At 30.7% G+C, this 15,822-nt stretch overlaps 1 protein-coding gene across 1 annotated transcript in view; it reads right to left on the bottom strand.

The window, feature by feature from the left end:
- Window positions 1-154: 154 nt before the first annotated feature.
- LOC111419446 (E3 ubiquitin-protein ligase SHPRH) overlaps window positions 155-15,822 on the bottom strand; it is a 40,142-nt gene continuing 24,474 nt past the window's right edge. Inside the window, exons 6-9 of the mRNA XM_071195371.1 lie at window positions 7,655-9,700; window positions 7,371-7,598; window positions 894-1,217; window positions 155-845 (exon numbers count right to left, since the gene is read on the bottom strand). Coding sequence (XP_071051472.1) covers window positions 456-845; window positions 894-1,217; window positions 7,371-7,598; window positions 7,655-9,700 — 2,988 coding nt within the window. The 3' untranslated portion in view covers window positions 155-455. The remainder of the gene's footprint in view (window positions 846-893; window positions 1,218-7,370; window positions 7,599-7,654; window positions 9,701-15,822) is intronic.

Raw genomic sequence — 15,822 nt, 5'->3', positions numbered from 1 at the left:
TTGGTTTTTTCTGTTCATCACTAAAAAGTAATAAGAAAATTATATTGACGAAAAATGTGATTAAACTTAAATTAAAATAGGTTGGTGAAATTTTTTTAGATTTGAAATTAAGGATGTTAAATCGAAAGGATAAAACCTAAATTAAAAAAATTCATTTATGAAATTATTAATATGCAAATATGATTCTATTTCAAGTGTAATAATAAACTTATAACAATAAGAGAATCACCATCACAGAGAATCATTTTTCTTAACCTAGTGAGAATTGCTACAACTTCTGGAGACAATAAATTTAAATTAAAAAATTCTTTGAAATATCCCAAATGATTCATTTTTAACAATAAGTGAATCCAAGTTCATCATCACAGAGAATCATCTTCTTAACCTAATAATTTTTTGAAAATAAAAAAAAAACGGATTAATTTGGCAGTGAAATTAAATAACTATCACTAATTCTATATAATTTCTTCTTGAACTACTTCATTTGGTTCATTAACATCCATAATATTCTCGCGATCTGATTCATTCGTCGGTAAAATTTCTGGAGATGTAAAATCAAAAAGTTCTTTGAAATGTCCCAAAGTAACAAGATTTGTGTCCCATTCCTTTGACTTTGAGGCAAGCGTTTGATAAATTCTTTCTTCTATTGTGTCTTTAATAAAGAATTTATGAACAACCGTCGATTTTGTTTGTCCAATTCTATGAACTCTTCCAATCGCTTGCAACTCTTCACCAGGATTTAATAAAGGTTCGGTGAAAATCATGTGAGTAGCTTCGATTAAATTTAAACCTTTCCCACCTAAATTAACCGGAATAAGTAGAACCGTTACACCTTTTGACGTATCCTAAAAGAACGAAATGATAGTAAGGGATAAAATTCGATTTTTTATTACCTTGAAATTTGAAAGGGGTTTGTCGAAATTACCACTTTGTAAAACCTCCGATTTGATATCGTTTAATATAAATATCGATTGCATTAGTTTAAGTAACGCGGCCCAAGTTGAAAACACCAAAATTTTTACGTTTGCATTTTCTTCTTTTAACTCTAATATTAAACGAACGATCGCTTCGACTTTTGACGAACAGTTTCCTTTGATTTGATTCGAGCTATTCGTAGCATCTTTTGAATCTTTATGAATGTAACTTATGTCAGAAACGCGAATTGTTTTTCGACAAACTGGGCAACTGATGAATTGGCGTTTATTAAAACCAATTTGCTAAAAAATAACAAGAAAATGTGATAATCTTTATTTTTTCTATTTTCTTAATTGGACCGCGTTATACATCACTTGACTAAGCGGCATTTTATCGATTTTAGAGATTTTCATGCTGTCTGGTAAGTAAAGGTGTAACTTATCTTAGAAAAAATGTAGAATACCGAAAAACCTAAACACGTTATAAATCTAAGCGCCAATCTATACGTCTAATCACCGACTTAGATGCGATTTTTATTGCACTAAAACTAGAACTAACACTACACCTAGAACTAGAAAGTTTCGGGTTTAGCCGTGCGTCTTCAGGCGCATATTCTTGGTGTTGCAAAAAGAACAGTTGAGATGTGTAAAAAATCAAAAAGAAGAAAAAAAAACCAAGAGAAGGGAAACATAAAATAAAAATTAGAGATGAACAACACCGTTTCTTTGAATTTAAAGTTGAAGAAAATCCTAAAATCACACTTAACCAGTTGCAAGAAACATTACGAAATGTTTACATTGAAACAAATACGTTTTGAACCGGAAAGAACCAACAGCGTCGATGTGAAAATAAAAACATCTAAATACATAAGAAATTTCTTTATCTCGCGAAGTCTAGGTTATTAAAAAAAAGGGAAGTCATTGTACTTTCATTGCTGCCAGTAGCTGGGGAGCAAATGTTCATCTTACCGGATGTACCAGTAGCTTGAGATTGATTTGTCATGAATTAAGTTAGGGAATGATAACGCTCCTTGTCATTGTGGTGTTGAAGAACAAGAATTTCTTCATCATAAACTTGTAAGGCTAAGTCCTTAAAGTCCAATGCTAAACCCAAGTGAACACGCTTGGTCAATTTTGAAAGAAGGTGTAAAGACGGACTTCGCAAATGCAATTACAGATATTTTGGAGGGAAATGACAGAGAAAATTTGTCTCAAACAGAGTACAGAATTCGAAAATTAGGAAAAAATATAATTAGGAACTAACTATAACAGGTTTATAGCCAGAATTCAAAAGAACATCACCTCTATTTTAAACATGGAGGATGTCACCTTTTGAGTTAACAATATTGTTTATTATCAAGTATAAAATTATGTGTTTAAAACGTTAATCACGAAAAAAAACTTTCATTTGTCAATGTCAACTTTAATTTTATTATTATATTCGTAATCTTCATAAAATAACATTTAAAGTGAGTCCAAACTTGACGCATTTATCTCAAAAAACCAAAAAGTTCGAACTTTCAACTTTTAATTTTGACATATTTGTCAACTTCATAAAAAATCCTTTAAAATGAGTCCAAACTCGACATATTTAACTTGAATATTAATGGAAATACAATCACTTCCGGTTTGAAACGTCAACGTCAATTTTGACATATTTGTCATCTTCATTAAAAAACCTTTAAAATGAGTCCAAAGATGAAGCACTTATCTCAAAAAACAAAAAAGTTTGAATAAAAAACATTAAACCCGAAGTTAGCCACAATGAAGATAGCAATTTAATTTTTAAATATTAATACCAACCTTAATATTTAATTTTTTTTATTATATTTTTGTTTTTGTGACAAATATTAAGACATTTTACAAAAATTAAGAGTATGTCAAAATGACATTGACATTTCAAACCGGAAGTTGCTTATATCTCGAGTAATATCGGAATTAAACGTATTATGTTTAGACTCATTTCAAAGGATTTTTCACAACGATTACAAATATGTCAAAATTGACGTTGACATTCTTAACCGGAATTTGACCATAACTTCATTAATATTGAAGATAAATATGTCGTGTTTGTACTCATTTTAAAACATTTTTAATGAAGATTACAAATATGTCAAAATTGAGGTTGACATTTTAAATCTGAAGTTAGTTATCACATACAGCGATACAATAAAGTCTACATACAATGACATTTTTTAACAAAACATGTAAGAAGTCCATATTATTTCCATATTTTATATAAAAACTATATAAGTTATTATTAATCAAGGGGAACACAAATCATAATCATATCTTTACCTCAAAAAAATCTACATACAGTCCTAATAAAAAAGTCTAGTGTCCGTTATAGCTCAATAAAAATATACAACTATCTAGCGCTGAATAATTAATAAAACTAGACTAACACTAGCACTAGACATAGAACTAAAAACATTCCGTTTACTCGTGCGTCTCTTAAAACATAGAACTACAAGTGTAAAACTAGAACTAACATAGACCTAGAACCAGAATAATGGGAAGCGCTCGACTAAACCCGAAACTTTCTAGTACTAGAATTTAACCAGTTATTCATGTTGCAAGTGAAAAATATAAAAAAATTTCAAAAACAGATAAAAACTTCTAACTTGCTTTATTGTAATATATAAATCGGAACCGGTTTCGAAATCAACGTTCCATCATCAGCCGAAAGCTAATAAGAATTAAAAATAATTAAAAACAAAAACTAATATTAAAATAAGACAACAACTTACTGTCAGAGAAGCTAATAGGCGAGAAGAGATTTATTTAATGATGACATTTGTTGTTAAAGAAAAATATTTTTTTAAATAATTTTACAAACGAATCGCAAAAATAAAATTTAAGTAAGATGGAAATTAAAATCTCAGTTAAAGTTACAAAGGTGCGAAACGTGGATTGTTATAAAATTGTGAAACACTAAAAATATATATAAATTAATATAAAATGTTATGAAAAGGCTTAGAAAAACTTACATTTAGAGACTGATGGTCATCAAAAATTGGAGAAAAATCAGAAATCTATTTAATGTGTTCGGTGTTACGAAACAACCATATTGGTGGAAAGAGAAAAAGAGACTGTCGTTGGATGACATGCAAAGTGGACGCGTAGTAGGAAATCGGAAAACAAACAAAAAACTTGAAAATCTTTAAACTTTAAATTTTAAGGTTAAAGCCCTTTAGAAATGAAAATAAAGGTTTTTGTTAATAAAGAGCCTATTAGCTTCTCTGACAGTAAGTTGTTGTCCTATTTTAATATTAGTTTTTGTTTTTAATTATTTTTAATTCTTATTAGCTTTCGGCTGATGATGGAACGTTGATTCCGAAACCGCTTCCGATTTGTATATTACAATAAAGCAAGTTAGAAGTTTTTATCTGTTTTTGAAATTTTTTTATTTTTTTCTAGTACTAGGTCTAGTGTTAGTTCTAGTTTTAATTGTAAATCAGCGCTATGTTGTTGTATATTTTTAATGAATGAAAAGTAGAACTAACACTAGAACAAGAATTAGAATCGTTCGGGTTTAGCCGTTTTTACAGACGTGCGGCTAAACCCAAATGATTCTAGTTCTAGGTATAGCGTTAGTTCTACATAGATAACAGTGCTAGTGAAAAACTAGAACTAACACTAGACCTAGAACTAGAATCATTCGGGTTTAGCCGTCTTTAGAGACGTGCAGCTAAACCCGAATTTTTCTAGTTCTACGTCTAGTGTTTGTTCTAGTTTTAGGGCCGGTTTATCAATGTCGAGTTAAATCTGTTAGATACGCACCTCATGGATAAACTTGTCTAACAGATAACCTCAGTGAAGCGTCTACAAGATAGAAAGTAGATGGTACCCCTGAGTGTTAACATTAGAAACGGAAATGAAACGTGACTGGTGAAATTTGAATAATTGACTTTAGTTTATGAAGTTGATATCAACAGCTGATTGTGTTTTGGAGGTTATCATTCCCGTGTGCTTTCGGTATTGTGCGTTGTTTTCGAAAACCTCTTTTATAATAGAATTCCTACAAGAATATTTATTAGACAGCGATGAAGATGAGGATATTGTCCAACTTAATATAAACGACGACCATATATTATAAAGAAAGACAAAACCACTTTAAGCAGTTGGACGACCACGACTTTTTTGTTAGATTTCGGTTAAAAAAGGACGCAGTTTTGTCAATATTGGTTAAAATTGAAACGAGATTATGTATTACATTACATTATTAGATTATTTTTTATTTTCTACAACATTTTTATATTTGTTTGCCAAATCTATCAGCAAGTTCTTTTCTGCTGTACTAAAATTGGATGATCTTTTTACTTTCTCTTGCTTATCCATCACCACAATTTTATTATAAGCTTAATTTATTTTTGACGTTATATTTTGATTTTGTTGTCATTTCCTTTCACCAAGCAACCAAACTTGCGAGCACATTTTTTTAAATTTTCGATAATATCTAATAGGTAAACTCTCAACCAGTACTTCAATCTGGTGAGTATCCAAATGTCATATTTACCTATAAGCTGACCCTAAACTACGGATGGATAAACGATTCGTCGTATTTATCAGCTATCAGCTGATAAATACGACTGACTTATCAGCTACAATTTTAATTGACAGATAAATCGTTTTAACTAGATATTGATAAACCGGCCCTTAGTGCAATAAAAATATACAACATAGTGATATCTAGCAACATCATGTTTGGACTCATTCTAATGTTTTTTTTTAATAAAGAATTCATCATAAAAGAACACCATGAAGTTGTCTATTTGTCTATTCTATGATAACTAACTTCAGATTTAAAATGTCAACCTCAATTTTAACATATTTGTAATCTTCATTAAAAATCCTTTAAAATGAGTACAAACACGATATATTTATCTTCAATATTAATGAAATTATGGTTAACTTCCGGTTAAGAATGTTAACGTCAATTTTGACATATTTGTAATCGTCGTGAAAAATCCTTTAAAATGAGTCCAAACATGATACGTTTAATTCCAATATTACGCGAGATATAAGCAACTTCCGGTTTGAAATGTCAATGTCATTTTGACATATTCTTGATTTTTATAAAATGTCTAAATATTTGTCATAAAAACAAAAATGTAATAAAAAAAATAAAAAATTAAGGTTGGTATTAATATTTAAAAATTAAATTGCCATCTTCATTGTTGCTAACTTCGGGTTTAATGTTTTTTATTGTAACTTCTTTGCTTTTTGAGATAAGTGCGTCATGTTTGGACTCATTTTAAAGGTTTTTTAATGAAGATGACAAATATGGAAAAATTGACGTTGACGTTTCAAACCGAAAGTGATTGTTTAATAATATGTCGAGTTTGGACTCATTTTATAGGTTTTTTAATGAAGATGGCAAATATGTCAAAATTGACGTTGACGTTTCAAACCGGAAGTAATTGTATTTCCATTAATATTAAAGTTAAATATGTCGAGTTTGGCCTCATTTTAAAGGATTTTTTATGAAGTTGACAAATATGTCAAAATTAAAAGTTAAAAGTTCGAACTTTTTGGTTTTTTGAGATAAATGCATCATGTTTGGACTCATTTTAAAGGTTTTTTAATAAAGAATACATCATGAAAGAATACAATGAAATTGTCCATTTGTCTATTATATGATAAATAACTTCAGGTTTAAAAATGTCAACCTCAATTTTGACATATTTGTAATCTTCATTGAAAAACCTTTAAAATGAGTATAAACATGATACGTTTAATTCCAATATTACGCGAGATATAAGCAACTTCCGATTTGAAATATCAATGTCATTTTGACATATTCTTGATTTTTATAAAATGTCTTAATATTTATCACAAAAACAAAAATATAATAAAAAAAAAAAAAAGAAAATTAAGGTTGGTATTAATATTTAAAAATTAAATTGCTATCTTCATTGTTGCTAACTTCGGGTTTAATGTTTTTTATTGTAACTTCTTTGTTTTTTGAGATAAGTGCGTCATGTTTGGACTCATTTTAAAGGTTTTTTAATGAAGATGACAAATATGTCAAAATTGACGTTGACGTTTCAAACCGGAAGTGATTGTATTTCCATTAATATTAAAGTTAAATATGTCGAGTTTGGACTCATTTTAAAGGATTTTTTATGAAGTTGACAAATATGTCAAAATTAAAAATTGAACTTTTTGGACATTCTGTTTTTCCCGTTTTTCTCAACATTATTCATTTATCGCTTATTCAAGTGATGCATAAGTGACGCATTAAAAAGTTTTGATGCAAAGTATTATAGGGGTTGATTCCAAATCAAAATATTTTCTAAATCTAAACAATTTTTTTTTGGTCTTGAAATTCGCATCAATTTAGAAACACCTATATATGGTTTATATGATCGCTTTTAGTTCGACATTTCAATTAAAACTAACACAACCTCAATTATTAATACTGAATAAACTTAATATTTAACTTTTTCTTACCTGTCCAATAAGAACTTGCATACACTCAATACAAAAACAATGTCCACAAGTCATAATATTCCATTGCAAATTTAAAACACACTTACAAATGGGACAAGGATCAGGATCTTCCCCTTTTAATTGTTGTTTATGCAGCGTTCGAAGATACTTATAAGTACCAATATTTTCATCTAACATTTTTAAAGAACACCGTTCTTGTGAGCTTAAATGAGCTAATTGATATGGAATCTAAAAAAAAATAAAATAAAATAACCATAATTATTTTAATTAATTAATTAACTTACTTCAGTTGGGTCTAAATATTGAATATCTTCGTTATAATTTTTTATATCGTTATCTAAAGCTTTAAGAATATTTTTGTACTGAGAATTTTTGGGTAAAACTTCATCATTTTCTTTTTCCTTTAATTGCAAACGAATCTTACACATACTCAGCTCGTCTTTCGCCTTAACCACATCATCAATTAACCGCCATAATTTTCGAATTTCTTTGAACTGTTTTTTTAATAACTCGAGAATCTCTAAATGTATCGCGGCGTCGTGAAGAAGCGATTTGTCAGCTTTTAAAGCTTTTCCGCTGCTTAATAAAGCTCGTAACATCGTTTCTTGCACACAAGGTTTCCAACATCCGGTATTTGCAGCGTTATCATCACGATTTAAAGTCATACTAAATAAACAGCTTTCGTATTCTTTTAATTTTACGTCGGCAAAACAAATTGGGCAAATTTTTTCTTTAATTTTTTTTCGTTTGGTTTTTTCTGGTCTTAAATGGCACTCACAAGCTGATTTGATTAGATTTTCGGGAATCGTATAAGAATCATCTTCTTCCTTGAATACTAAAAGTTCGTTTATTGATGATTCAACTATGCTTTTATTTAATGTTAATTTTTCGTCCCATGTTGTTACTTCGTACAAAATTGCACGTTCGGTATTGTAGTTATCTACATTATCGGAATAAACGATATTTGAGGATAACGCTAAAAATTTTTTGTAATACTCCGAGAAATAATTCTTTACAGTTATTAAATTTAAAACATCCGCGAACCATTGCCCCGGTTCTAAAACAAATTTGTTTTGTAGTTCGGAAATTTGCGATATAAATTCGGAGTTATCTCGTTTTGTTGTTAAAACTGGTTTCATAAATTTTTCGATGTATTCGACTTCAATCTTTTTTAAGTTACATTTAAGATGGTCGTCTTCGACGCATTTCGGGATCGTTTCGTGCAATTCTAAGATTTCTATTAAGTTGTAAAGGACATGAATTTGCTGTAATTTATCGACCTCTAACCCAATTTCGTTTTGATCTTGCACATACTCCTTAGAAATCGCCATAACTTTTCGATACATATCCGCGGCAGCTTTTGGATTAGTTTGAATCAAAAAAAGTCCCGCCAAACCATTCATCGCCGAAACCAAAGATCTCAACGATTCCTCACATTGAACTAAACTAGTCGCGATTAAAGCATCTAATAAATTTTCCATCGATTTAACCGATTTTTTCGTGGCTAAATAGCGCCCACGCACGGTTTGGTGATGAACACAAGCTTGACGTAAAGATAATAAAGGGATCATTATTTTCTTTAAAAGTGATTTGTTTAATGATTTAAGAGGTAGTGTTAAATCGATGTCTTTTAGGGTTGCAAAAAATTCTGTTGTGCTTAATTCTTGTTCGCGATCGTAAAAAAACTTTTCCACCGCGGTGAAATTAACCCAATACTCTTTGGTGGTTTGTGAAGGAATATTAATTTGATCGAGAACGTCATTTTTTGAAGTCCTCCATAAAATGGTTGATAAAAATCGGTGCATATTCCCTTTTCGATTATTAATATAAGGTAAATACAAAATATTTCTCCAAATATCTTCATCGGAATACGGAGTTATTTGCAAATAATCAATTAATCCAAATAAATCCGAAATATCCTTCGAAATTGGAGTTCCCGTGACGGCCCAACGATATTGCGCGCTTAATTTCTTAGCCATAACCGAAATTAAAGAGTTTGGAGTTTCAACCGTTTGGGCTTCATCTAAGCATAACCTCCACCAGTTTATTAAAGAAATTGGACTTCCTGGTAAGGCGTATTTCGATGGGCGCCGCAACGAAATCGGTTCACCGTTTTCGCGAAGTCTTAATTCGCTTTGTAACACGTTATAAGTTGTTATTACGATGTCGTATTCTAATAAATCCGTTGGGTAAACGCATTGAATGTTTTGACCCGTTCCGTATTGTAAAACTTTGAAATTACCATTGACGTGTTTACAAATTTCGTCGCACCATTGTTGTTTTAGCGATATAGGGGTTATTATTAATGTTGCTTTTGATACAAGTAGTGGCTAAAAAAATATTAATCTATTAGTAACAGATGTCAATTTATCAATTGGACCGCGTTATACAGTGACACAGAAAAGTATACATACAAAAAATACATACAAAAAATTAGAAGTATGAAACGTTTATTAAATGAATTAGTATTAAGTATAATACTTGAAATTGAAGAATTAACTGCGTGTTGAACAACATTTATTAACAATAATAACCAACATTAACACAGAAAAGTATACATACGGCTAGATTTTAAAATTTTGTAAGTTGGCATTCATGAAAACAAGAAGCGGTAGACCTCCAAAAATAACTCCACGAATAAAACGATTCATATTAGGAGAAATTAAACAAAATCCTAGAACCAGCGCCGTGGAAGTAGCGAAGAGACTGGAATGCAACAATACAGGGTGTTCCAACATGTACTAGAGTGAAAATTATGACGATTCATGTAAAAAAAATCCATCAAAGTTAGGAAATTTTAACACATTTTTCTAAATATCTTAAACACTATTTATGGTAAAGCGTTAAAATTTGGTACAGTGTAAACTAATATCACGTAAAATCATTGGGTAATTATTGAGTTGGATCCGTACGCGGGAACAATGCCATACAGGGTGTTCCTAAAGTTTGTTTGCTCAGAACTTTTTTATTCTATCATGACCCTACATATATTTTTGCAGTTTCTAATAGTAAATTTAGTTTAGAAACTTTTATCATTCCTAGAGAATATTGATAAAAACCACCGTTTTCGTATTAAATGCAAAAATGTTAGGGTCCGAAATGACTCTTGATTGACTCTCAATAAATGTCAATGACTCTTTCTGGGCCACTGTAATATTTAGTGACGAAAGAAAATTTAATTTATTTGGGTCCGATGGTAAACAAAAGATATGGCGAAAAAAAAAATGAAGAGTTATTACCTAAAAATTTGATACCTATCGTAAAACACGGTGGCGGCAATGTCATGGTTTGGGGTTCCATGTCGGCGGCTGGGGTGGGAAATTTAGTTTTTATAGAGTCCACAATGGATCGTTTCCTATATTTAAATCTATTAAAAAATAATTTAAAACAATCGGCGACAAAAAAGGGGTTGAGTCAGGGTTGGTATTTCCAACAAGATAACGACCCTAAACGGTGTGTCCACATTGTCAAGGAATAAATAATTAAAAGGTATAATATATCAGCTGCATTCCCCACCTCAATCGTCTGATTTAAACCCGATTGAGCATTTGTGGGCCGAATTCGAAAAAGGCCCATAAGAAATAAACAGGACCTCAAAAACATATTAATTCAGGAATGGAATGCAATTTCAGCAGAAACCACAAAAAAGCTGGTATATTCTATGAAAAATAGAATCAATGCTGTAATGGGGTCATACACACTTATTAAATTTAGAGAAAATTTTTATGTCAAACGATATATGTAAGTATATGCATGAATACAAAGTAAAAGAAATATTTTGATCAATTTTATATTTTGCGTAATTTGAAGTGAAAAATAGCAAATATTCAAACGAAATAATTTCGCGGCTTTTCTGTGACGTAGGAACCGCACTGCCTAAAACAAGTTAAATTGTCCGTTAGATAGCGCTTGCGGTGTGACAGTGTCAAAATAAAACCATGGATGTAATACAGTGTCTCTATTACATCCATGAACAAAACATAATAAACATAACCTACAAACACTCTATCTCTTTTCAATACAACCTAAATGACGTTCATCTCTTTCTCGCATTTGAGCGGGGAGCAGGGGACGCAAAAGTGAGAATCGTACGTCATCAACGCGGGAATTTTAAAAGCGCAAATGGGTATATAAATTTTCAATAATTTTTTTAACAATGACTTTGTTCGAAAATATTAAAAAAAAAAATAACGGTAACTATATTTTTATATAAACTTTCAGAAAATATAATAAAAAAAAAATCGTGTATGACCCCATTGAAAGTGATGGTGACCCCACCAAATATTAATACTATGTTTTTGTGGTCCTGCTTATAAATATAATAATTAAGCGTATTTATACTTTTCTATGTTAGAAATACTGTATTTCGCCCGTTGTTGTTAATAAATGTTGAATACTCAATTTATTCTGCAGTTTTTTTATTGTATGTTTTACTTCTAACTTGCAGAAATTACTCAAAACGGAGTTATACACCTAGTATAACCTATGTATACTTTTCTGTGTCACTGTACATTACTTGACTAAGCGACATTTTATCGTATTTAAGGTGTAACTTATCTTAGAAAATACTATTTGTTTTAAAGACTAAAGCCAAGTGAGTCCAAACTTGACGCATTTATCTCAAAAAACCAAAAAATTCGAACTTTCAACTTTTAATTTTAACATATTTGTCAACTTCATAAAAAAATCCTTTAAAATGAGTCCAAACTCGACATATTTAACTTTAATATTAATGGAGATACAATCACTTCCGGTTTGAAACGTCAACGTCAATTTTGACATATTTGTCATCTTCATTAAAAAACCTTTAAAATGAGTCCAAAGATGACGCACTTATCTCAAAAAACAAAAATGTTAGAATAAAAACATTAAACCCGAAGTTAGCAACAATGAAGCAATTTAATTTTTAAATATTAATACCAACCTTAATTTTTTATTTTTTTGTATTATATTTTTGTTTTTGTGACAATTAAGACATTTTATAAAAATTAAGAATATGTCAAAATGACATTGACATTTCAAACCTGAAGTTGCTTATATCTCGAATAATATTGGAATTAAACGTATCATGTTTGGACTCATTTTAAAGGATTTTTCACGACGATTACAAATATGTCAAAATTGACGTTGACATTCTTAACCGGGAGTTGACGTTAACTTCATTAATATTGAAGATAAACATGTCGTGTTTGTACTCATTTTAAAGGATTTTTAATGAAGATTACAAATATGTCAAAATTGAGGTTGACATTTTAAACCTGAAGTTAGTTATCATGTAATAGAAGTTTCGTAACTGAAGTTAATCTAGTGTTAGTCCCTTTTCCGCACTTTCTTTTCATTTTTAACGTGTTTTTTGGGTCATTTCACATTGGTTAAAAAAAATCGTCGATTTTTAAACCAAATGATGATTCTTGAATTTTTCCCAAATTTCTTAATATTTTTTTTTTGTTAAAAAAGAGCGTTCTTAAATTTTAACCTGTAAACTTGTAACACTTTGTCCTTAATTTCATTTTCCAACTTTTTAAACATTAATTTTGTAAATTAGTAACTAATAATCTGATTTCGACTTTTATATGTGATGTTTTTTAACAAAACAAAAAGAAATATTAAGAAACTTGTTTGTAAAATGGATTAGATGAGAGATGTTAATCTATTTGTAGAGTCGCTGAAGATGGCCAAGGGCCGAAACTGGTTAGACTTAAATTCTATAATTTTTCCTGTTTTTCTGAAACTATTGTTATTGTTTTTCTGAAAATCCTGTTTTTCTCAACATTCTTCATTTGTTGCTTAGTCAAGTGATGCATAACGTGGTCCAATTTGTAGTTAGGTAATGGAATTCATTACATCACTACTATCCGTGCAAAAAGTCAAGGCCCCTCACTTTAGAGATCGATATCTGCGTAACCGCTCGATGGAAAAAATTGCGGTAAAGTTTATTGTAAGCAGTGAATATTTCTGTGTGTTACATGTCAATTTGGAAATTTTCGGGTGCGCGGTTTTTCTTTTATCGCGAGTTAAGTGAAAAAAGTACCCGATTTTTGAGAGTGCCAGCAACTTTGTCTACTTTGTGATTTTTTCTTTTTCGATATTCCATATAGTTTCGTGGAAAATCGCGGTTTGGTAGGATGCGGTTATTTCGAAAACGACCAAAATATGTCGGTTGTCGGATTCCATTATGAATTTTTCAAAATTAGGGCTCCCTAATTTTTTAAGAGTGATTTAATGGAATTACAAATTAAAGAGAAACAGAAATAAGCGAAGCGGGGAGAGGAGGGTTCCGTCCAATCGGAACAGATGGTGTGTTCCAGACAGTACGTCGCGCCTTTATCTTACCTACATAAAAAAATAAGGCGCCGACGTCCTGTCTGGGACGCGCCAGTTGTTCCGATTGGACGGAACCCCCGTCACCCCGCAGAGCTTATTTCTGTTTTTCATTGAGGTCTTATATATAATCTAGAGTGCGTATGTGGTGGTGGTGGGGGTAATCAGAAAGTCAGACATGTTGGATGTACCGACCTGAACTTTGCTATAGTTTCAAGTCTCTATTATACCCAAGGTCTATAGAACATAAGGTTACCCAATACCGATTCTCCTCCTCTGAGAGGCAAGGTGGGTCAGTGACGTAGCTGGTTCTATAAACAACACAACACCACCTATACTGTGGTACAGTCTATATAAAATATTTAAACCTCGCATCGTGTTGTCACGTATAGGCACATGTATAGGCTATCTTTTATTCTGACTGTATCGAACCAGTGACGTCAATTTGCGGGGTAATAATCGATACTACAGAGGCATAGGGAATGAGGTAACCTTATGTTCTATAAACCTTGTATTATACCTACAAATCCTACAATTATAACCTCACAATTCTCATAAACATATTGTTATTTTTATTAAAATTTTATTTTTGTTGAAGGTGTTAGAATTCTTTTTGTTTCACATATATTTTTATAATTTAGTAGGTTGGAACATTAATTACAACAGTCCATAAAATGCTTCTGGTTACTTGACATGAAATTAACAATTGAAGTTCAAGTAAAGTTTATTATTAACGTTTCAGTTCTTTTAAAATAAACTAACAATTATTTATAAGCAAAAGGTGAACGTGATCAATCAGAATTGTTTTAAATATTTTCTTCTTAGTTTATGTTAATTATAAGGGTAATTGTTAAAAATTATTAAGTTCTTTTAAAATATTATATAATTAATAATTATTTATCAACAAAAAATTAATGCGTTTTGTTTTGGTTATTATTTTCTGTCTTTCCAGTTTATAATAATGTAAATTCTTGCATAAATATAGAGTAATTCAAATTCGACCCCCACCATTGGGATCTCAGAAACCATAAGAGATACAGAAATGGTTAAATGGGGGCAAAGTTGCGTATCTTAGAGCTCATTATTTTTCAACAAAGTCTTTGGATCTAGCCGTTTTAGTTTTTAAAATATGGCCGAAAAACAAACAAATTACTTTTTCGTTTTTTGCCTATAACTCATTTATTTTTGTTTTTTCATGAATCTGAAAAAAAATTCTTAAGGCAACTTTTTATGAAAAATGTCATGACACAACTAGAAATTTTCTCCGACGTTTGGTTTTCGTGAAACTATCATCAGGTTTATTCTTTTTTTTGAATAATTCAATGTTTTTTTAAATGAAATATATTGTGTGACATATCATTGAAATCAGAATTAATTATCCTATTTTTTGGTGTGAAAATCAAATATGGTGTTCATAAGAAAAAATAAAATCGAAAAAATAAAAATAAACCTAATGATAGTTTCACGAAAACGAAACGTCGGAGAAAACTTCTAGTTGCGTCATGACATTTTTCATAAAAAGTTGCCTTCAGACTGTTTTTTCAGATTCATGAAAAAACAAAAATAAATGAGTTATAGGCAAAAAACGAAAAAGTAATTTTTTTGTTTTTCGGCCATATTTTAAAAACAAAAACGGCTAGATCCAAAGACTTTGTTAAAAAATGATGAGCTCTAAGATACGCAACATTGCCCCCATTTAACCATTTCTGTATCTCTTATAGTTTCTGAGATCCCAATGGTGGGGGTCGAATTTGAATTAGGCTGTATATAAGAGTTTCGAATTTCCCGCTAAGTTGGTCATCTAACATGGCGACCATTCTGGCTTCATTTTAGGCGAGGTGGGGACAACAGCATAAGCACTCTAGATTATACAGGTGTCTGGTATCTTCCGCATCAGAGCATTATACGGTTGTAAATTACATTATTCTAAAGCGATCTTCCTAATAAAATTTTTTGAAATGTTTAAAGTAACCGCACAGGAACTGTTTAACGACGACCTTCCCGTGACGAATTTATTGGTGAGTACGCGTGGGAAACAAGTTATCATCGGCGTAGCGGCCTGGCCGATGGTGGCACCGATTACCTGAGTCTGATTTGCGATCTACTGAAAAACAGTTCATTTAAACAGTTC

This window comes from Onthophagus taurus, chromosome 3 (assembly GCF_036711975.1).
Source record: "Onthophagus taurus isolate NC chromosome 3, IU_Otau_3.0, whole genome shotgun sequence".
Classification (NCBI taxonomy): Eukaryota; Metazoa; Arthropoda; class Insecta; order Coleoptera; family Scarabaeidae; genus Onthophagus; species Onthophagus taurus.
Note: the sequence above shows the minus strand (reverse complement) of the source record. Positions and strands in the feature narration are given on the sequence as shown.